The sequence below is a fragment of the Oreochromis niloticus genome, linkage group LG6 (genome assembly GCF_001858045.2).
Source record: "Oreochromis niloticus isolate F11D_XX linkage group LG6, O_niloticus_UMD_NMBU, whole genome shotgun sequence".
NCBI classification, from domain to species: domain Eukaryota; kingdom Metazoa; phylum Chordata; class Actinopteri; order Cichliformes; family Cichlidae; genus Oreochromis; species Oreochromis niloticus.
Genome location: NC_031971.2, coordinates 23,483,630 through 23,511,304, shown reverse-complemented (window position 1 = coordinate 23,511,304; position 27,675 = coordinate 23,483,630). Strand labels below are relative to the sequence as shown.

Here is a 27,675-nt window from a genome sequence, read left to right as displayed (position 1 = left end):
GACTCCTCCGTAATTCAGAGCTGCCTGTCATTCCAAGCACGACACGCACTTCATCCTGTCACCTTGACTAAACGTGAGTGATGCCGCATATGTACTCATGGCAGACAAAGACGGAGAAAAAGTGCGAGAGAGGGATAAAGACAAAGAGCATAACCGCTACAGGAAAACACCTCCAAGGCGAAATTCAGTTCACTGGTTTGGAAACATGCAAAAAATATGCCAAAAAATAAAGTATAAAAGAAAAGAAGACTCTTGCTTCTTCTATCCATTAAAAATGTGACTTTCAGCTCAGTTGTACTTGTTTAACAGTTCAGAGATTTTCTCAGATACTGGTGTGTGGCGTGCATGTGTGAAATCTGAAAACTGAAAAAAAAAAGGTTTATCCTACTCGGTGAGAGAAATCACAAAATATAACTTGTTGCTATTCGTTTAAAAAAAACGATGGAAAAAAACTCATCATATAAAACGTCTGTTTCACTGACACATTGCATCCGGAGATAAATCAGAAGGTAAGAAAAACAGAAACACAAGGTCCTGAACTTCAAAAGGTTTTGGATACAAAATTTTAACAAATAACATTTAATAAGATCACTTACAGAACATTTGGTTACACAATACCAGTGCGTGTGTACCATGTTTATATATCTTTGTGAGGACCAACGCAAATGGTCAGGGTTAGGCATTCATTTTTGATGGTTAGGGTTAAAGTAAGCAGCTAGGGAAAACATTATGTCAATTAGATGTCCTCACTAAGATATGAAAACGAGTGTGTGCGTGCATGCGTGTATGTAAGTGTGAAGTGACTTCTCATATTAATGAAATTAATTACAGTGACGAAAACATAAGTATCACAGCCGTGTGAAGTCAGGTAAATAAATTCATATAAAACGGAGACGGTGTCTAATTTCACACTGAACTGTTAACATCAACAATCAAGTCCTAAAAAAACAGCTGCTAAAGTTAAAGACTATGAAAACACTGATTAATACTACACTGGTAAATAACAGTCGATACTCAGCAGCTGCTTCTAACAGATGCAGCAAAATGCAGTTTTTCCTATTCTTTGTCCCGTTTAACACAAGGTCGTCATCATTGCTAATTATCAACATGCCGCTTAAGACATTCATTATTCATGAAATCATGACACATTTTTAATTATTCGAACACAACAATGAAAAGAAAAGTACGACAGTCTTTCAAACCTATTGCCATACAAAAGATTGGCAGAAGCAGTTGGCATATTTTGAGTCTTAGGAGTTGTTTGTTTGTTAAAGTAATAATCAAAATCCAGCACTAGGCTGCTGTCAATTGAGGCTTCAATTTTATATATTAGTATGAACACGTAACGTATTGATGAGTGTGTTTACATGAAAAATAATGCACAGCAATGCTGAACTATCCATCCATCCATTTTCTTCCGCTCATCTGGGTCAGGGTCTCAGGGGCTCCTTAGCTATTTCCTTCTCCAGCTCTTCTTGGGGCTTACCTAAGCCACCTGAGGCATAAAATCTCTCTAGTGTGTCCTGCGTCCACCCTTGGGGTCTCCTGCCAGTTAGACATGCCACAAAACGCCTCACCAAGAGGGCATTCTAGGTCTTCTGGACTGGAGGAGTAGCGTCTCTACTCTGAGTCCCTCCAGAATGACTGAGCTTAGTGGTCATTCTGAAAGGACTCAGACTGGACTCAGGCATCCAATCCACAAAGCCCAAGATGGAGGCCTTGGCGGCCCAATACCCGGCTGCTTAACTGGATTTAACTGGACATGCTCTGCTATATTTTTAAATACTGAGTGTAAATACAACAAAGCTGTGTTTGCAGTTGGAGGTAGAGTTCACAACTTAAATGCAAGTAAATTTAGACTTAAAATAAATACTCTTCTTATATTTATATGTATTGTTTTGACATGTAGAGTGTCCTCTACAAGAGGAGAATCACTCTACAGCTTTATAGGAAACAACCACAGCCCTCCAGAGCTGTTTTAGGAAGATGTCATGAAATTGAGGTGCAGTGGGCAGTTGTCTCATGAGAGCACGGTGAGGACGACAGTTCCTTTGGTCTTTTTCAGAATGTCCACAGCTTCAGCATGGCTCACACCTTCCAGGCAGTGTCCATTAACAGCAATTATCTGATCGCCACGTTTCAGCCTGCCATCCTCAATGGCTGCACCCTGAAGTACAAAGTCATCATTATATATAAACAAGAGCTTTTAAACACTAATATGGCAACACATATGTTAGGGAAAAGAATGAATGTGAGATTAAATGAACGTTGGTAATGATCACAAAGGAATTGGTCGCAACAGATGCTCAGAAATGGAATCAAGAAACAAAACAAAGGAAAGCAATCAGGTAAAAACTGACATAATGCAACAGGTGGCATTAAAACAGAATGCTTTACTACAGCATGGCACTAAGAGTTTACCACCTGTTACGAAACAAAAGCTATTTAACAAGTTATAACTGGGGCCTTTTTGCTTTGTTTCTTACATTGAGCATTGCAGTTAGGGACAAATTGCTACTTTTATGTGTTGAATTACAAAAAAAGGCACTATAACTTAAAACCACACAAGAATCTCTGTCTCCTATGTGGCTTACATAGGTAGTCACAAAACAACAACATATATAGAGCGAAACCACAAACGGTGAAACTGCCTGCTGCCTGCTTTTTTACCCGAATTGCTGATGATCGGAGAAAGTTTTGTTTTGAACAGAGAAAACGCTATAAGAAGATGTGAGGGAGTGACTCAGTGAGTGACATACAGACTGCTGCTAAACTGTCTTTCCTAACATTAAAACTCTTCAGTTTTCACAACAAAAGGAGACCTGGCAGATGCTTTCTCACCTTGTCAAAGACAGTTTTGATGTAGATAGGCAGGTCTCCGTGAGGGCTGCCAAAACCTCCTACAATGCTGAAGCCGAGACCTGAGGAGCCTCTCTCCAGAGTGATGGTCTTATACATGCGAGCGCTGTGAAGAATACGATGCGAAACAATGGATGTCGGCTTCTGAGCGCACCGATGTGCATGCATTTAAAAATAAGCGTTGCACCAACTGTTTAGTAAAGTTTGAGGCCTGCTTTTGTCTTTTTTCATTAATTAAAGTGGAGAAAGCAAACCACTTCTTACCAGAGGCTGTTGTGAAAGCAGGGCAGGCTGCTCGGCTGGCCTAATGACCATGCATGCACATCGCTGTTACCCTGTGTGCTGCATCCCTGAGAAGCTGCAGCCACCTTGACAAACATAGATCCACACAAACAGCATGTTATGAGTGCAAAGTGTAAAGGTTCTAGCCATTTAGGACTACACGAAGAGACCAAAGTAAGCAGGACAGCCTGAATCCAAGGAATAACATAACATCTACAAATAGTGACAGTAACATGTAATTAAAAATATATCTCATTATTTTTGACTTGTATGCGATTACTCTGGAGAACAGTGAGTTTCTCCTGACTGACATCAGCAAGACAGGAGTGCTTTTCTTCACAGCTTTCTTTTAGGAGTATGCAGAGCATCACTTTGAAAATGCCCATTTGTGCTGAATAGGTAATCTGGCAGACCAGCCTACATGTGGTGTCAGTTTCACTTCAATAAAAGACAATGAAGGAACAATGAAACCAACACAGGAGAAGTCATCATAACAGAACATGTGTAACATTTGAGCTAGTGTATAGTACATGTCTACTAAAAATACAAGCTTCTCAAACAAATCTGCAAAACCGATGCATTGCAAACCAACAACGTGTATTTATCCAGAAGAAGTTTTGCTAACAACAGATTAATCAGGATTTCTACAAAAAGTTAACATTTCTATAGTTGGACAATGATCAAATATCTTATTGATGCAACAGCGGTCTTATGCCCATCCAAATATTAGCAGAGTAGGAGTGATACAAGTCTAAAACCTTTTGATGTTTATTTTAAACACAAATTACTTGCCAAAAACAAGCGACATGCGCTTCCATAGATACAAATAAAGTTTTTTCCCTTACAGCACAAGTCTTTTTAGAGGAGATGGTGTGAAATCAATGTCATAAACACTGTTGTCTTGAAATTAACATACACTGACTGTGCAAAATCCTGATAATGAAGGGCCTCCTTTTTGTTAAAGACTTTTTTTTTTTAGTTGTCTGTATGTAAAATTATGTCTTGGGGAAATATGGAAGATGATAAAAAGCCCTACGGGGAGCTGGCTGTGAACCATTACTGTGTTTCTCTGACAAAACAGAACTAAAACCTGCTGACGTTATCGCACAGAAACTTACTGCCTTACAGGCATTACATATCAGTTACTGGATGTCTCACTGTGACAGTACCTGCAAAATGATGGTTCCAGTGGTGTTCTTGAGCAGGGCTTCAGCATGGACATGAGTCATTCCCTCAGTGGAAACATCATTGATACTGAGGATCCTGTCTCCCGTCTAGATGATGCACACACAAACACAAACACACATTTGTCCTAGACTTAACACTATCCCCCCTTCTCCATTTTGCCTGCAAAGTCTCCTTTTCTTTTCTGTCACTATCTTTTTTTTCTTCAGGATTTAATAAAGGTTTACTTTTGGTATGTCACTCCATTTTCTATATTTATGTCTAGAATGCATTTTATGTTACATGTGTCTGAAATTTGATCATGGAGAAACATTTATGTCCTCTGCCCCTTGCATCCCGATCTATTCCAACCTTTATATTCGTTTTATGAGATGTATTTCAGGAAGAAAATGATGTAAAAATATCGACCTCTTTTCCAATAAACATGTAACACAGTTAAGGCAGTCCATATATTTGTCTCAGTGTTGGAAAACTTCATTTTGGTAACCTTTAGTTAACCAGGAAAAACGGCCTCTTCAGATTCTAAATGTCTCTGCGATTACAGAAGAATACACAGTAAAACAACAGTCACCTCTTAAGAAAAAGGCATCTTGTGCCTCCTTCACATTATTTTTTATGATGCCCTTAAATTTATCAATGCATACCAGAGAGTCTAAGTTTACAGCTTTTTGCAGATGTTTCAGCCTCTAAGGGACACAGTAAGAGTAAGAAAGTGCAATTTTCCTTATTTAAGGCCCAGTCCACATGCGACTAGTCACAATGTGAAGCATACATGAGACACACATGCATGCACGCACTGGTGTATGTACATGGTCACTCCCCACCTGTAATTTCTGTGTTTTGGCAGCCAGTCCATTGGTATCCATGGTAGCAATAAAAAGAGGAAGGTTGCCATGGGGACTGCCCACTCCTCCAGCTACGCTGATGCCCAAGGAGTCGTATGGACCCTGGAGCGCACAGACACACAAACACACACATTTGCAACCTTTTCAAATGGCAGATTCGAGCATAAAATAAACACCCGTTACACGAGCATGATATCCAGTCAGGAAGCAGGTTGTTTTCAGTATATAACTAATTTATACTAATTTGTAACTTCTAAAAATAAGTTGAATTATCACTACTCAGTTTCTCCAGTACAGTATGGGGCCAAAAAAGACATTGCTTTTATTACTATAAGAGTGTTTTACCTTTTTTATTATCACTTTTCTGATGTCAGAGTCTTTGAATGCTGCAGAAGAAAATGACACATAACTATGGATAGAAAGATGCAAGAGTATATTTTCCATTCAAAGCAAATTGTTGGACTCGACATTGTAACTCAGAGGATACTCGTGAACTTAGCTGACACTCACTGTAGCTCCCTATTTTGTTATCTGTCTCCCTCTGGTGGCCAAAAGAAGCATCGCATACACTTGAGGGTGTAAGTGTGGAGCAGTCAGAGTCTTCGCTCTGGATAAAACACAACTTAAGGTACTCCTACGTTCACAGAGTAATATTGTTAAAATAGTGTATAAACACAATAGTTGACCTACAAACTACAGTCTGAACTATAATTTCACTAGGAATCATATCACTAAAGAAATACGTAGCCAAGAGAAACAGTTTACCTGACTCCGCAGTGTGTACTGCACCCCGGCTTTAAAACGAGCCACCTCCAGGTGGACTCCTCCACTGCAATTCTGAGAGCAAAGTGACACATCGCACATATTGATGAGGCCACAAAAATGCCTACCTATATGTGCATTTGTTTATAAACTGTGAATACGGCAGACCTGCAGAAGCGTCTGTGCACGCTCCTGTGATGCTGCACGCACGTCTTCCCCATTGATTGACAGAATCTGGTCACCTAGCAACAACCTGCCATCCGAATCTGCTACACCTCCTCTGATGATATCTGACACAAAGATGCCAGTGTCATTACTGTTGGAAGAAAACAGAGGTCAAAAGCTGTGCCTGCCCCAGGCTTATAAATAATGTGACCTGTGCACCGCCTGTTTTGCATAATGTCACACCTGATTGTGCAAATACATAAAGCTGTGAGAAAATTGGCACCCGAGCTCTTTGGAAATGATGCGTCTTGCGACTTCTTTGCAGTGAGACCCTATCTAACCTTTATGGTAATTATTGAATGCTGGAGAGATCTGTGAAGTAGTTACAGAACATGTAAAAGGAGTTTGCCATGAAAATAGTCAATCTACTAGGGTCTATTAAGGGGTTTTTGTTTTTTTTAGGATATAATTTTCGGAATTATACGTAAAAGGAACAGGAATTCTGCAATTTAAACTAACTAAGCAGCCTCACTACAGCTTACAAACAAAAGTTGATTAAGAATAAAATTGTGTTAAAAATAGGCAACAAGACTAATCACTCACTAATATAGTCGCATTTATTTATTTTTAACCTATTTCTCATCTTTAAAGGTTGCGAGGAGGAGTACTCCCACTTGCCATATGTTATATTTGAAGCCGATATATTTACAACTTCATCAGCTTCAGGCTCTTTCAGCAAGTGACATCACCTAGGTTGCGAACAGGATGGTTCTGAACAAAATTTGATTTTGTCTTTGTTGTACTTTAAAGCACAGTGTTAGATAACACGGGCTAAAACCTGCTGTGAACATACCAAGTTGGAGGTTTCAAAAGCATCCTGACTGTACCTCTTCCCCACAGTAGTGAAGCCCAGTCCTTCTCCAGGACGAGGCCTCAGCTCCAAACTGAACACATCCCACAGGTCCTCCTCCCTGTAGGATTCCTGGTGCCTGAAGACGCACAGCTGGACACGCTGGGTGGTGAGCCGTAGCACGGCAATAGCTTCGTCATGACTGGCCTGCCGCATATCTATGCCATTTACCTAGAAGACAGTGACAGTGAGAGAAACAGGGGGAAAGATGTATGAAAATACATTCTGTGGATACAAAACACTAAACACAAAAAGAGACAGATTATTATCAGGCTGTGCAGTAGTTAACACTGACAGAAAGAAGGTCTGGGGTGTGGCATTTGTACCTATGTCAGTTTCTCTCTCACAGTTCAGAAATGATTGTTAAATTAACTGGTGATAGTGTGGTTGTTTTTCTATTTCTAGCTGTTTGCTCAGCATACCCAGGGTATCTTTTCCTTACGCAGCTTCACTTACCCTAACACTGCCATTAAGCTAAGCAGTCACATGAAGGTGGTTATGAACTCAACAAGCTAACCCGTGGTCTATCAATGTAGGTAAGGCTGTGTTATATTGGTAGTAATAGATGACCAATCAGAAATATAGAAGAGTCTGCTGGTAGAAAAGCAACTGATTTTACATAGTAAGATAAAACACACAGACTGAAAGCAACAGAGCTGCTGCACTCAGTGTTAGTGTATGTGAGAAAAAGCACTGAATAGAAGTGCATCATTAAAAACACTTTGTGAATGTGTGTGCTTTAATGTCTAGACTATTTGAAACTGAAAGGAAAAATGCCAATTATGTAAGTGAACAGACATATCAGTATGATAGCGCTATCATTAAATCACAGGCGAATCTGATGGATTGCAGATATTATCATAGTGTATAGTTATAAAAATACAAATGCTCTAGGTGCTCTGTTTTAGGATCATATATTAATCTTTATATAACAATAAAATTGTTGTAAAATTGGAAGGAGGAGTAAAGCTGCATAGAAATAAAGACTTCAATGCTTTTTAGTCTAAATGGAAATTCCAGGAATGGTGACACTATTTTCTTGGTGGTGACTTTATCGTGAACATAACCTAAACTGTAGCAGGTTAGGCCTGCAGCCATGGTGATGTGCCCATATTAAAGTAAACCTTTCATATGCAGTTCGTATCCCTGAAGTTGCCTGGAGAAATCCTGCTTATCCTCTCTGTACTCCCTCTTTAATTCTATGACAGCTGAGACTGGCTCAAGCCTCTTTGCAAATTCTAAGTTGGATAAGTTGGTAGATAAATGGACGATTATTATTAGAATTTTGTATTTATTTATTTTAGTTGCTCTATTTAACTAGGAGAGATGACAGAAGCTACCAGAGCTTTACAGTTTCTTAGTTCAACAAGTATCTCTGTTAGTGTTTCTCGAGTTGTACTGCAGTTTGTTTAGTAGTGATGCATACAGTGCTGGTAGCCAGTTTTCCAATTCACTGTTTGTGTGATGATCTCTCCAATGAGCTGTTACAGGAAAATGACCTCTAAACAACACCAAAGATGTTAAATATCTTTGCATAGATGATATCTTTATAGTTATTCGTGCACAATATGCTGCACACTGAATATCATCATTTGTCTGTTTTTTAAAAAAACTAGAAGGTAGCGTAGTGGTATAAGAATCTAATTTACCCAGAATCCAGTTTTTGAGCAAGATGTTCATGAGTTTAGTAGGACAATCTGTTCTCTATAGTTTTTATATATATAGTTTTTTTCATTTTGGAGTTTAGTATAAACATTAAATTAAAGACTGATATTCTGAAATGGCTGAAAGCAGTCCCCTCGAGAAGGTTTTAGGGGGATCAGTAGCATCCAAGATGGTATTATTAGTGTTCCACAGCCCAGTGGAAAATGTCATTTACATAAGAAGCAAAAAGTAGTGGACCTTATATAAAACCCTGAGGATGCACTAGTTGGGGGTCTTTATTTTTAACCGCTGGGAACCACATTCTCTATAAAACAGGTTTTTGAGCTTGTAACCAGTAGTAAACATTAAACCCCTCGCTTTTTAATCATGTGAGTAAACAATTTTTAAGGCAGATTTCTTTTTTTCAGGTTTTTTTTGTTTGTTTGTTTCATTTCTGTGACTTTCTGGTTTTCACTATAAACTGAAGCTTGATTCTGTTATATCTGGCAAAGCAATCTGAGTTTGAGTTCTGAAAAAATTAGTTTCTGAATTGGAAAAAAATAGTGCATAAATAAAAAAGAACACAGATGCATCACTGCTGGGTTCTTCATACTGAAAAATATTGCAAAAACAAACAACAGAAATAAAAATAAATGCTGTGCGGTTAGAAATAATTTATTCACATGCACCGCTGTTTGTTTTGGTGGTTGTGTGCACATGTATCAATGTTATACCTCTAATATCTGATCTCCAGCCTGCAGTCTACCATCTCTCTGTGCTGCTCCTCCATCGTTCACTTCATGGATTATTACTGCCCCCTGGTGTAAAAACCAGAAACCACTTCCATCATTACACAACTCCACAACTGAATATTGAAACAACAAACAAACAAACAAATGCACAACTTTTTGGCCTAATTCGAGTACAAACTTTGCTTCCATCTGTGGATTTTTCATTTGCAAACATAAACAAATTACATAAATTTCCCTTCATGTCACAATGACAAATAATGAATAACGAGATCTTTATGTTAAAAATCATTTAGCTGTTCTCACCAGCAAAGTGTCACATCCACCTACAATGCTGAGACCCAGGCCTACGTTTCCTTTATAAATCTCTATGGTAGTTTCCTTTCCTGCAACAATTGGACAGCTGACAGGGTCGGAAGTTGTGGGAGCTGATCCTGGCCAATCAGACTGTTCCACTGGAGAGGTCTGCATGGGTTTTAGAGACGAAGAGGAGGAGGAGGCGACAGGAAGGCTTAGAGAGGACACTGGAGTGAGTGAGCGGGGACTGGAGAGTGATGCAGGGAGAGGGAGAGAAGAAGAGGAGGAGGAGGAGAGACTCTTGGAACGGTTGATGGAGAGCTTGACAGTGACCCGGTGTTTGAGAATCAAACTGGACACCTGAATACAAAAAAGACAGCTGAGTCATAAATCATTAAATCAACTTGACCTTGAAGAGCATATATTTCACAGCCCGCGTGTGTGCTTGCACCTTTTTTACTGACAGTCCAGCCACGGGTTCATCACCCACTGCTACGATTCTGTCTCCAATCTTTATCCTGCCATCCTGCATAAAGAGGCATGAATAAAATATGTAAGATAAGCAAAATGTATGAAACTGAGTGTGTAGAAGAAAGATGGTGGGGGAGTGTGATTAAAAATCAAACACACCCTCTGGACAAATATATGAATAACTGTTCCCTTAGGCCGGACATGAAAACGTATTAGTACATGATGACATCACTTGAAAAAATGGCAACCATCATCTGTTTCACATAATATTCATAATGCCAAGATGGCAGAACCATCACATCAGACTTGTGCAACCCTTTATAATTCAAATATGTTATGAGACAGGCGAGTTCTGCCCTGGTGAAGGCCAAAATTGCAATCGATTATACGTTTTGTGGGTAAAAAAGGAATAATACATATTTATTAATAACAGCATTTTTATTCATTTAAAAATTACCGAGTAAATTTACTCAGAGAGAACCAAAAAGAAAACTGAAAGTGATTAAATTACTTAAAAGGCTTACATAGTATAGATACTTATAAATAGTATAGATAGTATAGATGATATATGGGCATATGATGTTGATGATGTCATACTTTGCTGGCAGTGCCGTGCTGGATCAGGGACGTGACCACCAGTCCTCCCTTAGAGTTGTCCTCTTCCAAGCAAAGGCCAAGACCTGCATAATCCTGGAATGAGAAGCAACAATGTAAGAAAAAAAACTTAAACACTTACCTCTTATCAAAAACAAATAATAATACTCATATGTAAAAAATGACTGTGCCAGTTTTAAGAGGTGCGCTTTAAGATGGGATTTTTTGGCTTTATTAGACAGACAGTGAAGAGCGACAGGAAAGTGGAGGAAAAAAAGCAGCAAAGGGCCGCAGGCCGGACTCGAACCTGGGCCGGCCGACCTCAGCCATGCGGCATGTGGTCGCCTGCTCATCCAACTTTGCTAAACCGGCACATTTAAGATGGGATTTAAAAGTGTTAAGAGAGTCAGTGTTACAGATGTCTGGTGGGAGGGGATTCCAGAGGCGAGGAGCAAAGGAACTGAAGGTTGTAGATCCCAGTGTAGTCAAAAGGGCAGAAGGGACAGTGAGGAGTTCAGAGAGGTACTGCGCAGCGAGGTTATGGATTGCCTTAAAGGTGAGGAGCGGAATCTTGAAATCAATACGACATTTAACCGGGAGCCGGTGAAGCTGCTGAAGGACAGGCGTGACATGACTAATGCAGGGAGATCTGGTGATGCTCCAAGCGGCAGAATTCTGAACCAGTTGAAGTTTATGAATGAACTTGAGAAGGGAGTTAGAGGATGGCAGTACTATTGGGTATGAGAGATGGATGGAGGCGAATACTGGTACAGAGATGGAAATATGAGACTAGTGAAACCAATAACAGCATGTCTGCAAAATGTGTTTTTGTGATTAAAGTTACATGTTGTTCATTTTGTACAATTACACAGGTACTCGTCTATCTATCAAGATTTTGATACAAAAGTACCTGCTATCACTCTACAGGCTGCCTTTGATACACAAAAATGTGCAAGTGCAGTATAGACAACTGACAGTGGTTTGCAGAGACCTACTGGATGTACTGTACCTGAGGTAGAATAATGTGTTCAATGTCACTGGAGATTTGTCCACAGCCTCCAGTGTCAGACTGGGAGTCGATCGTGTCCTCACAGTCTTTCCTGAGTCCCTGGACCGTTTCACCTAGAGCTGCTTTATTTCTGGTAAAACAACAGCAATTATTCTAGAAGCAGGTTACAAAAACCTTTAGTGTGTAAAACCAAAAAGCAATCATGTTACCTGATGAGAATGATCTTGACTTTACATGGAGCATTACTGATGATGGCGGAGGCATTCTGGTGACTCCGGCCGTACAAAATCTGACCGTTAATCTAGAAGAAACACAGCGTCATGTAGTTCCTATTCAACGCCTTTTCCCCCCTATTCACCTCCACATTAATCTTCCTTTCTGTCATCTCCTTCTAACCTCTCCTCCCCCGCCGACTCATCAGCTGCTCCTCTCCCACTACTCTCCTCCTCATCTCTATTACACGGTTGTTCATTACAAAAATCCAGCCCAGCACCAACTATCATTCAAATGGTAATTTGCATGATAAATCTACTGTGCAGGTGCTCAACGCTCTCATCCATGTCTCCAACTCCCTTCTATTCTTCTCCTGCTTTAATTTTTGACTTCACTATTTTGTCTCTCTCCAATGGCTCAAGCCATTCTTGGAGTCTTCAATCTCACACCATTAATCTGTTAATCCCTACTCACTCATTCTCCCGTATTGTTCCCATAGCCTGTCTTCCTTACCTCTAGAAGCTCATCCCCGATCTGTATCCTCCCATCTAAACCAGCGGGGCCTAGAGCGTCTATATCTGCCACATAGACACCCATACGGGCCCTAGAGCCATCCTTGTTGCCCGTGAGGCTGATTCCCAGGCCGTGAGCTGCAGGGTCCTTCTCTAGCTCAATCATTTGGAGCTTTCCAGACAGACTGCCATAACGCTGAAGCATCTTTTCTAGGACACAGTTAGCAGACAGAAAATTGTTAGGAGAATGATATGATTGTTAAGCCAAGAAACAAGTGTGGCAAACTACACGTAATGAGTGACACATGGAGACATGGAGACAAGGGACTTGTTGAGGGTGTTTTTGTATAATGCCTATATACAGCATGATAGTATGCGCCTTGTGTGCACAACTGTGCAAGGAAAAAGGAATATAGTGGCACGACTGTGATTTATATATGCATACAAAGCATTTCAAACCACTTGTAGCATCATGGGGCAACGCTTTAATGAATGGATTCATATTTTGTTTGCTTGCATCCATGTGCAAGAGACGCACAGTTTCCTTCCAATTGTTTTACACTGTTTTACTAATCAACAGTATAAAGCAGTATAACAAGGGAGGCTGAGGAGTATGATCACCCTGAAGCTGAAACACAATAGAGCCAGCTCCAGAGTGGGATCCTGATAACCCTGATCCAGGCGAGGTAATATGTCTCATAGTTACGGTCGTAAGAAATAAAACAATAGATGCAATTTGAATACAGGTTTTTTTTTTCCTGCCAAAAAATAGACAGAAAAAACATTATTTGGAAACTAAAATGTATTCATACAGAGGGATGTTTCTCTTTCAAATGATGCTATACAGGAATAATATTTTTAAAAAGTTTTTTCTTACGCTTTAATCTGTTCTTGGTACATTATTTATGCAAACTGGCTTGAAATGAAGATGGTTTAAGTGTCATATGGCTTAAAGTATGTCCCAGAATTTGACAATTCAACATCTGTGAGTGTCAGAAAATGTTTATCACTATTAAAATCTATAATGGATGGGTTTGGTACATAGGCTCTAGTTCCATGGGGCTTTTGAGGATTCATATATATATATATATATATGTATGTGTGTGTGTGAGGCATCTTGATGATGGAGTCTTACTTCTGCCAGAGTCGTCAGCATCTTCAACTGCGACTGGTGTTGTGAAATTCGTAGGGCATCTCTGATCCATTCTATCGGATGCTGGTGAAGGTACCTTGGGATAAATTTTGCATTATTGAACAAGCAGAGTTTGAGATGCCTCAGGGGTCCTTCAGGCATAAGTTGGACTACCCCTGAGGCTTGTTCAGTGCGCTTGATAAAGCACTGGGAAATAACTGATGAAGAGGATGAATTAATGAACGCTGTTTTAATGTCAGCTAAAAATAACATGAAAGATGACCAGAATCATGCATTATTTTGCAACTAACTTACAAGTGGATGGAAAAATAACTTCAAAAGAATGCACTGACTCTATTTAGAGTCATGCATCTCCATCAAAGGCAAAAAACAAAGGGTTTAAACAAACAAGGTAGCTGCGAGGGACTACAAGGGTTCTATGTACAAAAATGCATGTTAATTAAGTTTCTGGAAGTGGGTTTGATGCAAATGCAAAAATGCTTTTACAGTGTGGCACACTTGTGGTAACACACACACACATACACACACAGTGCACCAACCTTAAACGGGGTGGGAATGAAGGGGTTTGCAGGGGAAGGACTAAGGAACAGACCACCAAGGTTCTCTGCTTCCTAGTATCATGTGGGGAAACACAGACATAGCTCTATATCTATGAAAAAAGAAATCCCTGTCTCAAACAAAAGCTCTTTAAAGCTTCCCCATTCTTTTTTGGATTGCTGTGTAGGTGTTAATGACTCATCTATCTATATATAATATGGTGTGCACGAAACATTTTCTATACACTAAAGCAACACACAGCCAAATATCAGTAACTGTGTAGGAACACAAAGTGAGAACTTCACAGCTTGTGTTCTCTCCCAGCGAAAACTAAAGATGTGGTCGCAACCTTTAAAAAACATGAAAAGTAGCTACTGCTCTTTAGCTCCAACGAGCAGTACTTCATATTCTAATGGACATGATTGTCTATACTAGAAAAGTAGTGGAAAGCACTATTATATCAAGGCTGGTGTAAATTTGAAATAAGATTTATGTATGCCATTGAAACAGGAAAAACCTTAATGCGAAGCTTAAAATATGAAGTAGAGCGGCGTTACCCTGCTGCTGTGTGAGTTGGACAGCAGTGTTGGAGTTAGTCTTTCATGGTTGATGAGAGCAGGAGACTGTGGGCGAAACACAAGATGCAGAGTAGGCATATGATTTTCTATAGAACTATACACGTAATGCTGAATAATTATTTATTCTGTCAGTCAAATGCATTTTTACCTAATATGCATTGTGTCCACAAGACATAATAATGCAACGCCCATGCACAACGCTGCTGCAACTTCTGGTGGGGCTTTCCAATAGAATATGCATTGCACCTTCGCTTTACTGAGTGTTGAGATTCAATGTGAAAGAATCTGAACCTCAGGAGACTCAAATTCATGCATGCATGTCAGAATATACAGACTCTGCAGGATGCATAAAGCCACCAAAAATCTGCTATTTTTGGTTGTTTTCTGAGGCGCTGTACCTGAGATCTGTCTTGTCCAGACTGCACTAGAAAGGTCACAGTGTCTCCAGCTCTGCGGATGGCCTCCACTGCTTGCTCATGGCTGGCACTTCTCAGGTCCACACCACATACCTTAGCAACATCAACAGAAATGCGCGTAAATACAATTTTCAGATCAGATCAGTGTAGATCTGTTTTTAAAGAACACATTGATCATCTAAAATCCAAGTTGCCTTAAAATAGCCATGCCCATTTATTTGCAATGCTGTCGGCTGTCTTTTTCGAAGAGACAGCTAGTGAAAAATTATATATCAAAATTTCTGACAGTTGACAATTTCTTTTATCTTGCAGTGTTGTACACACAGCTCAAACCTAATACAGCAGAATGGCATGTTTTCCCAGTCTTCACTTCACTCTGGTGAGTGTGTGCCCGCCGCTGCAGCTTCAGATTTCTGTTCTTGGCTGACAGGAGTGGAACCTGACATTAGTCTTCTGCTGCTGCAGCCCATCTGCCTCAACATGACATGTTGTGCATTCTGATGCTATTGTGCTTACAATGTGTGTTTTTCTTTAAGGACAGAGAATTTTTATTTAAGCTACTGTTTTTCTGTCTTTCTGTTCCCTGCAATCAGTCTGACTGCTCTTTTCTGACCTCTCACATCAACAAAGCCTTTCTGTCCACAGAAGTGCTCATTGAATGCTTTTTCAGAAAAAATATTTCACACCATTCGCGATGAACTCTAGAGACTGTCATGCACAGAAATCCCAGGAGATCAGCAGTTTCAGAAATATTCAAACCAGCCCATCTGGCACCATCAATCAAGCCACAGTCAAAGTCAATTTGACTGTGTTTCCCCATCTGATGTGCGATGTGAACATTAACTGAAGCTCCTGACCTCCATTTGCATGATTTTATGCATTGTACTGCTGCTACATGATTACCTGATTGGATAACTGCATGAATAACCAAGTATGTTATGGCGGAGGGGGTATAACTGCATTTTATTGTGCAGTCCTGTATTATATAATGACAGTGGAGCTGAACCTTCAATCTTTGACCAATAACAAATAATGGGCTGCTGCGAATAACATTTTATGGGCATTTAAACAACAAATTGGCCATTAGTGTGTCATATTACAATCAAATTGGCACCTTTTAATACAGCAGAGACCACAAACAATATTGAATTCCAGTACCACATACACAGTATGTATTATATAAATACATGCTTATGCAGTGTGCACAATACCTTCTCTCTCTACCACACACAGACACCACCGGGTACTCAAACACACACACACACACAGAGACCTCTTTCCTGCAATTTCTGATAACTGCGCCTCCTTCTCTGCTACACACCAACACACATGTCAGTTCCAGGCATTCGCGTACCTCCAGTATCCTGTCTCCAGCCCGTAGGGTCCCATTACGTGCTGCCGGGCTGTCTGGGCTGATGTTCTTGATGAAGACTCCCCTCATCATCTCACCGCTGCTCAGTCTTCGGCCCATGCCTCTACCTCCCATTATGCTGATACCTAGGGACTGACCTGGTGCTCGCGTTAGTCGCACACTGAAACACAGAGTGTAATGCAAGAAACATCACCGCACACTGCAGAGCTGAGATTGTTCTAACATTACTTTACGTATTTTAAAAACAGTGCTGCATAATTTATCCAATGTGTATTTTTGGTTTTTTCAGTCTCACAATCACAATCTGCTGCTTAGTGTTGCAGATGGAGATTCAGTGATTTAGTCAAACAATAAAATAAAACTTATAGGGAAACACAGAATAGTTGTTTTTTTTTTAATGATTTTCTTTCTTCTTCTTTTTTACGCAGTGCAATTTTTGTATCCAAGTGGGACGCATTCTTTAATGCAATAAATGCAAGCTGAAAATGAAATTCTGTACTGTAGTCGCTTTCTCTAAACCCAAGAAATATGAGCATGTAGAGTCTGCTGTGCACCATTAGCGCTGCTGTGATCATGACCTGAAGTTGCCTGAACACACCAGGAAAATCTGAATAATATCTCATGATAATTATTAGATGACAAATTCACTAACCTTTTAGGCTGGTCCCAAGACACTGTAGAAAGAAGCTCCTCCTCCTTTCCTTCTTCTGCACCATCCACCTTTATCTCCACGTCTGGCTTTGATGCTGTTCCACCTGTATTAACATTGACCCTTTTCTCTGCTGTAATATCTCCATCTTTGCTCTTCAGAGGTAGAGATTTTGCTATCTGCCAGCTGGGGATGAACAAAAAGATTACTTTATATAACGGGTTTTAATGTATGTTTTTGAATGATTATTTTTGTGCTACAATGACTTAAATCATCTAAATTTTAAATCATCTCTTTTAAAAAGAGACATATTTTATTTACATACATTACCGACATTTTCTAATTGCAAATGTTTCTATTACATTTATGTTTACTGTGACTGTTGATTAGTCATCTATTGGTATAACATGGATTTACAGAAAACTGGCACTTAATTTGTCATTGAATGAATTATTTAGCTTATTTATTCCGAAAAGTGCTTGGGTAACTTTCGGAAGTGAGAATCAACATTTTTGTGTTGTGTTATATAAATTTAAATGTTCTTTGCTTTTAGTCTGCTTGGAGAAAAAAATCTTTAAGTTTAAGATAATTCCCAATCCAACAATCGCAAATTAATAATCTAATAACATCACACAAGCAGAACTGGTGAGTCACTTGTCACTTGTATTTGTATTTGATCATGAGGTAGTGACTCTATGTTTGCTATATATATAACCATATACATATAGTTTACTACTACTACTTTACTATATATATATATATATAGTTATACTAAAATGTACTAAATGTATTCACATATATATATATATATATATATATATATACATATATATATATACACATATATATATATGCACACACACACGCACACACATATACTGCAAGGGTGGAAGAAAAAGGTACAAAAGCAGAGAATTTTTCATGAATATGTTTAACGGTGGAGGGCTGTAATAAGCCCATGGATGTGAGTGATAGTGGTGCTATCTGCACAGCAGGAGCCTATAGCCAGTTAAGTTACAGAAGAGGGCAGAACAAATGGTTCCACCAGGGCTGAAAGAGGAGCGAGGAGAAGGGGGATAGGAGCCAGGCAGGGAGGAGAGGGAAAATGAGGTGAAGAGAAAAACACCAGCGCAAGATGACTGAGAGTGCGAAAGAAATGAAAGACAGATGTAAGCACACACAGAGAAAGAAACAAAGACAACACATTGAAAGATAAGAGCGAAGAAAAGGCTGCAGAGAAAAATGGGAGTGAGGGAGGGAGGAGAAAGGCAGAGGTACGAAGACAGAGTGAAAGCAGGGACAGACAGAAGCGAAACAATTCATTTTCGCTGACAGTCAGCACTGAGATCCATAAGCGAACAGCTAAATATAACTCAGAGATTCAACAGTGAGAGAAGCTTTTGCCTTTACAACACAGAAGAATGGAGAAGAGAAAATACGTGCTGGAGGAGACTCACACCGAGCTGGCTGCATTCTGAAAACAATTGTTTCCTCATGGATACGGTTAATTAAAGTGTCAGATCATAATTCAGATCATTAGCATGACTTAAGCAGCTGGGTAACTGAATGATGTGTTACAGTAATAAAACCATAGCTGCTACAGCAATCAAAAGCCTATGGTTAAAGCATTAAGAATGTATAGCTATTTCTTAGTCTGAATTCCCTGCAGCAAATGTTTCAACTTGTAATAAAACTGGAGCCTTGAAGTCTAATAAACCTTTAGACAGGTTTATCTTGCACTCTGGGACCTGGGAAGGGATTAGGTGACCGTAAATAATAGGCTAAGACCTCTGGCTCTTATATTACCTCGAGTCTGAGGCTGGGGTGATGGTTGGAACTGTGACCGGGTCTTTATGGGGAGTTCTGAAGGATGCAGAAGATCTGATTGAAGTTGGATCCGGAGTTGTAGCTTTAAACTTGAGTGAGGAAGAAAGCTTGAGCATAGACAAAGCCGGGTGACTCGAGGATCCGGCCGGGTCTGCTGCTGGCTCCGGAGAAGCAGTCGCTAGAGTGGGTGAGGAAGAGGGGCTGTCTGTTGCAACTGATGCCAGAGGGGGCAAACACAGTCGAGTACGGTGTTCATCCACCTGGTGGGCTGGGACATAGGTTATACTGGGGGCAGGGGAATGTGGGAAAAGAAGTGTGGGAACGGGGTGAAAGCATTATAAACATTATTTACTTGAGTTTTACCAACACTGTTTTCTCAGCAGCACATTTGCTTTACTTCTTCACCAAAGAATGAGCAAAAAAACAGTCCCAGTAGTGAGAAACGTCTATAAATCATAAATTAAATATCAATTGAATAAGGCAATAATTGCATTTTATCCTCTGAAGTAATGGCAAGTTTTTAAAATGACTTTTATTCACTGTCTTATCAAGATAAGATGAGTTTAGTAACATTTTCATTTCTATAAAGAGGATTTTTAAGCAACCTCCAGCTTAGCTAAGCATAAAGCTCATGCAGGGGGAAAGCAGTGTGTCCAAAATCCACACAAAAGATAACAGATAAAACAAAATGTGTCAGTTAGTTAAGTTATTAAAAGAGATTAAGTTATAGATTATTTTTTGTTTTAAGTTTATAAAGAAGCTAGAAGTGGTGACTTCCAGAAATCTTTAGTTTATTTTCCAGCTTTAAGGATGCAGGATTTAAGGATCCAGGATTTAAGGATCCAGCTTTAAGGATGCATCCTTAAAGCTGGAAAATAAATCTGTGATTGCTCAGAGGTCTTAAGCAAGACACACAAACCATAGCCAATAAAACTGCAAAGAAATGTGCTATAAATGGTAAAATTATTTTACAATAATACATATAGAGATGATTTTGCCAGTCAAACATTACTCGCTGTTTCATCCTTTGCCAAACAGAAACTGACAAATCACGGCAGTCTTCATGAAATCACTCACTTCTCTCAGAATGCAAATAAACCACTTCTGCTGTCAAGTAGCTTGGCCTATTAGCCAGCTAGCTTGCCTACAAGCATGGAGACATGTCTGATCAATTTAGGCTAACCAGTAGAGGGTTAGGGGGTGTTTTCAGAAATTTTGCTTTCTTGTAAGCTGTCTGTTTTGTCAAAAGATCCATCAATTAGCCTGGATACTATCCTGGCTGTCATAGGGTAAAAGTGGGGTTCCTCGTGGACAGGTCACCAGTTTATCATAGATAGAAGCTAACGTGGAAAGACGGACAAGCATTCATACTTACATTCACCTGCAGCTAATTTAGAATTGCCAATTAACCTAAACCCACACATGGCTTTAGACTGTGGGAGGCAACTGGAGACATGCAAACTCCCCACAAACAGGCCCAGCTAGCCAGTGTATTCAAACCCCAGACCTGCTTGCTGTGAGGCAACAGCACTAACAACAAAACCCCCACTATTATTCAGACAGTTTTACTTGTTGACAATTTAACATTGAACTGAAGACAAATTAAGCTATATTGATGGACAAATACCAAATAATAGCTAAGCAACTAATAATAAACCCTTTTTGTATGTCATACATGAATATATTTTTTTTCTTTTACAAACAACCTCTAATCCACAACAAAAACTGAAGTTGTCGGTCAAACGATATTTAGAGCTCTGAAAATACGGATGTGTCCCTTTCCATCTGAAAAATGGAAAAATCTTCTCAGCGTTTTTGTTTTACATAATCCCAGATCTGCCTAAGCCATGCTGTAAAAGATGTCAAGGACATCATTCAGCCCCCTCCTCCCACTTTTATTTTTCTTCTTTTACACGGTGTGATGCTACTAGCAGACATGCTTTTTGAATCTGCTGAAAAAGCCAATTTCTATGTTTCATTCAGGGTGGTAGATTGAATACGGTAGTCTACACTAAGCTGTTGTGACTGAGCCATGTGGACAGCCTGTCTTGTCTGAAAGAAGGCAGTTTGATGGTGACAAGCCCTCACCCATCTATGTGTCTTATTCTGAGGCTGCCAAAGCAACTCATCTGCCTCCACTCGCTCTTAGTTTATCTGAAGTGCTGTTTAGGAGGAGGCAGTGTGAGCACACGGTATGTGTATACTGATGAGTGTTTTTGTGTGTATATGATAGAGAAAGGCAAAACGCGTGTGTGTATTCGTCCGCGTGTGTATTGTGTGCGCATCTATGAGAGGCTCTTTAAAACGTTCTTTTATTCAGAAGCACACTGTTCAAGGTGAGATGAGTGATGAATTATTCAGAGATATTTCCCATAGCAGGAAAAGGTGTTTTTGGAGGTTAGACCATTGAAAGGCTGGTATGTGTGTTAATGTTTGTATGTGTGTGCCCATAAATGCAACACAGAGCGGAAGAGAGAGAGGGAGGGAGGGAGAGAGAAAGAGAGAGAGAGACACTGGGGCTGGGAGAAAGTGAGTGGGTGTTCTGCAGGGCAGTGGGGTGGTGGGGGTGGAGCACATCTCCAATCAGCCAAACAAGCATTGCCAATGTGGAGCCATAACTGCTGATGTTAGAACAAGTAATAATTTATCCAATTTCCCCTTAGGCAATCTTTAAAATTTCATCACCTAATCTAATCTAACATGACTGCACTGCCTCAGTCAGCGATGACTGCAGTGTCAAAAAAACAAGGTGGTAATGGAGATCCAAAGTGAGACGAGATCATTTATAGGTGATGATGCGGTCAAAGTCATGGTTGTGACTGCGGAGATGACGATATTGATGACATGCTTGTACACACTGCAGATGCAGGTTGTCACATTTTGCACGGGCAGATCTAACAAATACGAGTGGTATTCAGTTACTTTTTCAGCAGTTGGTTGTTCTCAACATTCCCAAAAGACCGTTCCTCGTTCTCTCCAAACTAATACCTTTGGTTTTCTTGTTTCTCAAACAAAAATGTCTTTAAACTATGACAGCACGGAAAGTGCATATAAATGCAATATAAATAATTGCATTAAGTAACTACTGTAACCCGCTAGGGTGTATTCAGTTGGGAAAAACACTCACTTTATAGTTTTGGTAATTGCCTGAGGCCTTGGACCACAAGTTTTAAGTAAACAAACAGTTTTATTTTTTTAGTGGTGCCTGAAAAACTTTAAGAAACCCCAAAACTTAAATTGTGTATCTGCCTTGTTTAACGAATGTATTAAACCACCTATCACAAAACAAGCAAACACAAATAATTCAGAAAGTGTTTAAAACTAATAATTATATTGTTATTTATTTGGCAAATAACCAGCTGAACACACATTTTTATACCAAAATCTGAGAACATCTGGACTTCAGTCAGAAATGTATCAATTGAACCATCACATGTTTTCTCTTTAGAAATGCAAGTAAATAAATGTAATTTGGCATCTTAATCAAAAATAATATTGAATGGTGGATTAAGCTTTACAGAAACATTGTGGTAATTAAAAATATTGTTAATTACGGGCAGCTATGACATAAAACTTATATTGGATGGAGCATATCAGTAAGTCTGTGAAGGTTCTCAGTCATCCAGGTCATCGTAGTCTAAGGAGCTTGGAAAGAAAAGTGTCTGGACTTCTTTAAGTTGCTTGAAGAAGCTTCTTCAGCTCTGGAGAAGAACTGAAGAAGCTTCTCAGATGAGAGGTGAAACGTCTTCAAGCAACTTAAAGAAGTTGCTTGAAGACCAACATTGAAAACACAGAATCAACCTTTTTGGATTTACTTACCTGGATGACTGAGCATGCATCAAGATATATTTTAGACATTTTTGCAAACTGAAAATCAAAAAGTGAAAAATATTAAAGTATTCTGATCTTTAATTTAGAACTATGAAGGCATCCCTTTGGCAGCAATTACAGCCTCAAGTGTTTTTGGGTAAGTCTTTAGTCAGCTCGTTTGCTACACAGCTTGATCTGGGCAGTTATCCCAATCTTCCTGACAGGGTTCTCAAGCTCTTTCAGTCATCTTCATTTTTCCACACAAATGCATACGTGGTCTGAGCCAGAACTTTGGTTTGATGACTCAACGACTGCCCTTTACTTGACCTGAAGCCACTCTAATGCTGCCTCGCTGTATGCCTCCGTTCATTGTTGTGCAGAAAGGTAAGTCATTGCACCAAACTAAGATCACTTACACTTGGAACCTCTCTGTTGTGTATGCATACACTACATACTCAATAACCGACAATGATAAAACTATAAAACATATTTTAGACATTTTTGCAAATGGAAGATCAAAAACTAAAATCTTACACAAACATTTTCTGATCTTTAATTTAGAAATATGAAGGAATCCCTTTGGCAGCAGTTTATAGCCTCAAGTATTTCAGATTTTAGGGTAAGTCTTAGTTGTGCGCTGGACTGCTACACAGCTGGGTCTGGGCAGTTATCCCATTTTTTCTGGCAGATTTCTCAAGCTCCTTCGGTCGCCTTGAACTTTCTCCACAGATATTGAAGTGGTTTTAGGCTAAACTTAAAGACTGTCCTTGACCTGACCTGAAACCACACTAGTGCTATCATGGCTGTCTGTTTCAGATCATTGTTGAGCAGAAAGATGAATCACTGCCCTAAACTCAGGTCATTTACATTTGGAACATCTCTGTATTTAGCTGAGAAGCACACACAGCGTGTTGCCTTGTCACTGGTTTTAGACAGGTGATAAGCAATAAGCAGTGTCTAGTGCCCAACAGAGATGGTGCTTAGAAATGTGCAAGAGAATCATCCCGGAGAATCTTGTTCCTTTAGTCCTCTAAATATCCCTTGTGGGAGGTTGTATGCTTTTTAATCAAGAGTGGCTTCAATCTTGCTGCTATATTATAAAAGCCTGTTCTCCACAAAGGACTTCTGAAGCTTTGTTTGAGTGACTTTGGGATTCCTTTTATCTGTATGACACTGACACAACTTTAGGATAAAGCAAAAATAATCTGCTGTACCTGACCGCAATTTGGATGTGATAGAAAAGACTTTGTAAATGTAGAAAAATTCAAATGTAATTTAAAAAATGTACAGTTCTAAAAACAGATTTTTTGGTCATTGTAGTTTATGGTCATTATGATTTATGGTATTTTTTAAAATCAAAATTAAATCTACCGGACAAGTATGAAAAAAGCAAAGAGGTCTGAACACTTCCTTTTTTTGTACATCCCAGAAAGTTGATTCTGTTCATCTGGACGTATCAACTTTTTGACATTTCTTTACCTGGATGATTGAGCAAGCATCAAGACTTTTTTTGTGCTTTTTACACTCTGCAAAAATATTAAAACATCGAAATAAGCAATTCAAAAAATACAGTTTTTGTAATTTGGAGTAAAATGAAATAAAAAGTAATCTCAAAAAGCTGTACTGAATGTAATGTAAAAAAAATAACACAGCTGAAATCAAGGAAAGTCAGCTGCCATGGTTAGCTTTAGGTTTTAAAATAAAACGTAAAAAAGTGTGAAAAAGTAAACACAGAGTTATTGATTTTTTCCTGTTTTTTTAAAAATTATTTATAGACATTATAAAACAAGGATGTAGCTCCCAAACCTGACAAATGAAGCCTGTGTGAAAGTGTGTTAAACCTGCTACCTGAAGTCTACAAGATGACACCAGCTGTAGTTGCAATACACTTTCAGTCTTATTAAAGTCTGCGAGAAAACTGCAGAAGCTTATTTCTGTTAGTGAAAGAAATAAGCAGAACAGCAGTGTCTGTGTTTCTTAGGTTTTGTGTATACTTTAGGTGAGTGGTTTTTAGGGGTAAAAAAGAGTAGTACTGTCCACTCAGGTGTTTTTAGTTCTCGTGGATGACCTGCACAGAGGACTGTGTGGGCATGTGTACTAGACCATGTTCTTGACTAATATCATACTGATCTGACAGTTTTGCTACATTAAGGTTGAGAAGCTACATCTTCCTAATTTTCAGAGGTTCTTTTGCAGTGACTTATCCCAGTTTTAACTTGAATAGAGGTCTAATTAGCCATATTGAATATATTTTTGTGAGTGCTCTTTAAAACGAGATAATTTGGCATTTCACAAGAACAATGGCTCTTTGTTTTTATTAAAATGTCCCAGTAGGTCACTGTACCACAAAATACCAAACACCCCACCTGGAGCAAGAAACTGAGACAGCTTGATACAAGTAGTTCATTTTTTCATTTGCACCTGTGATATTTCTGCTGTAAGATCATGTCTGCTGTGTTTTTTTGTCAAGAGACCTTCAGAAATGTAATTAGTTTCTTAATATACTTTACTCGAGCCACAATCGTCAAAATAATTTTGCAAGCACAATTACTAAATATGTGCACTAAGTAGAAGAAATCCAAAGGTTCAAGCAGCACTTGAAACACTGTAAAGGATGTAAACAGTACTGCACAGCCAGTCAAACAGTGTGTTTGTTTAGGGATTAAGGATTACTGAGAAAAAAAAGGGGCTCTGTTATGTACAGTAAAAAAAAGCCCTAGAGTGCTTTAGCACTTTTGTTGAGCTTGACCATGTTTTCTGGGGGGCTGCGGGGATGTGACTGTCTCCTTACCTCATTTCTGGACCTATGACAGAGTGCCTGCGGAGCATGGCCCTGGCCTTGGCGCTGGTCAGGTTGGAGGTAGATTCTCCATTGATGGCCAAGATGGCGTCCCCCACCCCGAGCCTGCCATCCTGGCTAACAGCCCCCCCCTGGACCACACTGCGCACCAGCATGCCTGAACCATCCTTGATAGCACTCACTGTCATCCCTGCCAACACGCACATTAACACACACACACAAGCACACAAAAACACAGGTGAACGGAGGGCTGGCTAAGGCTGCTTTGAATGCATGCCAAACACAGAGACAGTTGCCCAAACAAACACCTGACAGTGGTATAATCAGCATAATCAAGACAGACACTAGGCAGATTAGCACACAAACATGGCTACAAATGCTTGACATTTACACAACATCTTCCCTCACAGTCACACCCACAAAAGGTGCACAAAAAGCGTCATGCGCACTCACATCCACAGAGGGCAGAGGGCACAGGTGACTGAGGAGTAACACATGCCTGTCACATAAACACCCGACTTTGGCATTATCAATTTGGACACTAGGAGGATTACACAAACACTTCATTAATGCAAACAGACAGAAGCAGGTAAATCAGGCGTCCACGCACACGCACGCCTCACGCACGCACGTACACAAACCACAGAAAGGGAAGCCAGCCAGCCTGCAACGAATTAGGCAGTCTGGTCTATAGCTGCTGGCATACTACAGTGCTATCTAACTACAATCCACAACACTATGGTCGTACATAATTTGAAATTCGTCAAAGAAATGACTTTGTGCTTATTTTTGATCATATAAATAGTTTATTGTCTTTTTCTTATTACATTCAAATTACAATACAATCATAGTGCATGGAATACAGTCAACAGAAGACATAGCTACCGATTTTGACAGGACAAACAGAAGACACATGTTTTAAAGACATTCAAAGAAATTATGGTGAATGTTTTAAATGTGCTGAATACTATGACACTCTAACCAGACAGATTTAAACATTACAAACTCTGCCAAAACAATGCTTAAAATACGTTACGGTTAAATCCAAATGAAATATTCTACATGGAAATCTAAACCTCTTCAAAAAGTAAGTCAAACAAATTCACACCAACTGGTTCACGCCAGGAATAAGCAACTACTAAATTGGCTGTTTATAGTCATGTTTTAGATGAGCAAGGCAAGAAAAAAACCCTTTTCACACCATCAAACCTTTTTCTTTGACAACCCGCTCTAAAGAATATCCAAACTCTAGCACAAAGCAGCCATATACGGTATGTGCATGTCTCACTTGGGTAAAAAGTCATAGTCATGGATCGCATTGCACATGGCACCTATTGGAAAATGGTAAAGTAGCACAAAAAATGTTGCACTACATTACCATTGCTCATAAAAATAAGCCCATATTCAAGCCTTATGGATAAACACTGTAACCCTGTCTATGCTGAGGCTTTTGCCTCAGATCAAACATATGTAAATTCACAAAACCAGAAACAAACTAAATATGCAAACCCTCCATTCTTGGATATCCAGAAGACAGAACTTCAATAAATATCTCAGTAAGAGGATCTACAATATTTTTAAACAGATAAAAACCAAAGAATACAGTGGTGCAACACACAGACACAGACTGTAGGTTATGACCTTGATATTCTCTACCTGTGAACATTTGCATAATTTCAAACTTTCACACACACACACACACACACACACACACACACACATAGTGTGGTGCCTTATTAGAGCACGTTTGGAGAATACAAATGACTTTGTTTCCTTATACTTTGCATAGAGCAGGACTGCCTTGCACTCTTTGTTCGCCTCCTGTGTTTGAAGAGCCAAACATTTCTCTTGGAGCAGTTAAGACAATGCAGTCTCAATACTGGAGTATAAAAAATATAATCATATATTAGGATCAACAATCAAATTAATATGTCATTTTTTAAATTAATGTTACGTTTTCATTCTCTTTTATGTCACTTCATTGCTTCTTACCCCAAAAACACACACATGCGGTACACACACGGATCATATTTTTC

At 39.4% G+C, this 27,675-nt stretch overlaps 1 protein-coding gene and 1 long non-coding RNA gene across 4 annotated transcripts in view; one reads left to right on the top strand and one right to left on the bottom strand.

Moving 5' to 3' along the window:
- Positions 1–535: 535 nt before the first annotated feature.
- si:dkey-92j12.5 (multiple PDZ domain protein) overlaps positions 536–27,675 on the bottom strand; it is a 44,300-nt gene continuing 17,160 nt past the window's right edge. Inside the window, exons 20-44 of one of the 3 annotated variants that reach the window (XM_005456815.4) lie at positions 25,631–25,829; positions 19,009–19,314; positions 17,206–17,388; positions 16,536–16,713; positions 15,164–15,274; positions 14,745–14,810; positions 14,190–14,261; positions 13,633–13,726; positions 12,499–12,707; positions 11,982–12,073; positions 11,773–11,902; positions 10,767–10,859; positions 10,150–10,224; positions 9,708–10,058; positions 9,387–9,470; positions 6,986–7,179; positions 6,102–6,249; positions 5,937–6,008; positions 5,682–5,805; positions 5,517–5,557; positions 5,151–5,273; positions 4,311–4,415; positions 3,124–3,227; positions 2,842–2,965; positions 536–2,167 (exon numbers count right to left, since the gene is read on the bottom strand). In XM_005456815.4, coding sequence (XP_005456872.1) covers positions 2,021–2,167; positions 2,842–2,965; positions 3,124–3,227; positions 4,311–4,415; positions 5,151–5,273; positions 5,517–5,557; positions 5,682–5,805; positions 5,937–6,008; positions 6,102–6,249; positions 6,986–7,179; positions 9,387–9,470; positions 9,708–10,058; positions 10,150–10,224; positions 10,767–10,859; positions 11,773–11,902; positions 11,982–12,073; positions 12,499–12,707; positions 13,633–13,726; positions 14,190–14,261; positions 14,745–14,810; positions 15,164–15,274; positions 16,536–16,713; positions 17,206–17,388; positions 19,009–19,314; positions 25,631–25,829 — 3,425 coding nt within the window. In that variant the 3' untranslated portion in view covers positions 536–2,020. The remainder of the gene's footprint in view (positions 2,168–2,841; positions 2,966–3,123; positions 3,228–4,310; positions 4,416–5,150; positions 5,274–5,516; positions 5,558–5,681; positions 5,806–5,936; positions 6,009–6,101; positions 6,250–6,985; positions 7,180–9,386; positions 9,471–9,707; positions 10,059–10,149; positions 10,225–10,766; positions 10,860–11,772; positions 11,903–11,981; positions 12,074–12,498; positions 12,708–13,632; positions 13,727–14,189; positions 14,262–14,744; positions 14,811–15,163; positions 15,275–16,535; positions 16,714–17,205; positions 17,389–19,008; positions 19,315–25,630; positions 25,830–27,675) is intronic. The other 2 variants (XM_019359823.2, XM_013275735.3) reach the window with 2 other exon arrangements.
- Positions 10,784–16,602, top strand: LOC102076801 (uncharacterized). Its single transcript, XR_266771.4, has 4 exons — positions 10,784–10,879; positions 13,078–13,183; positions 15,494–15,560; positions 16,518–16,602. It is a non-coding gene; the product is annotated as an uncharacterized LOC102076801 (long non-coding RNA).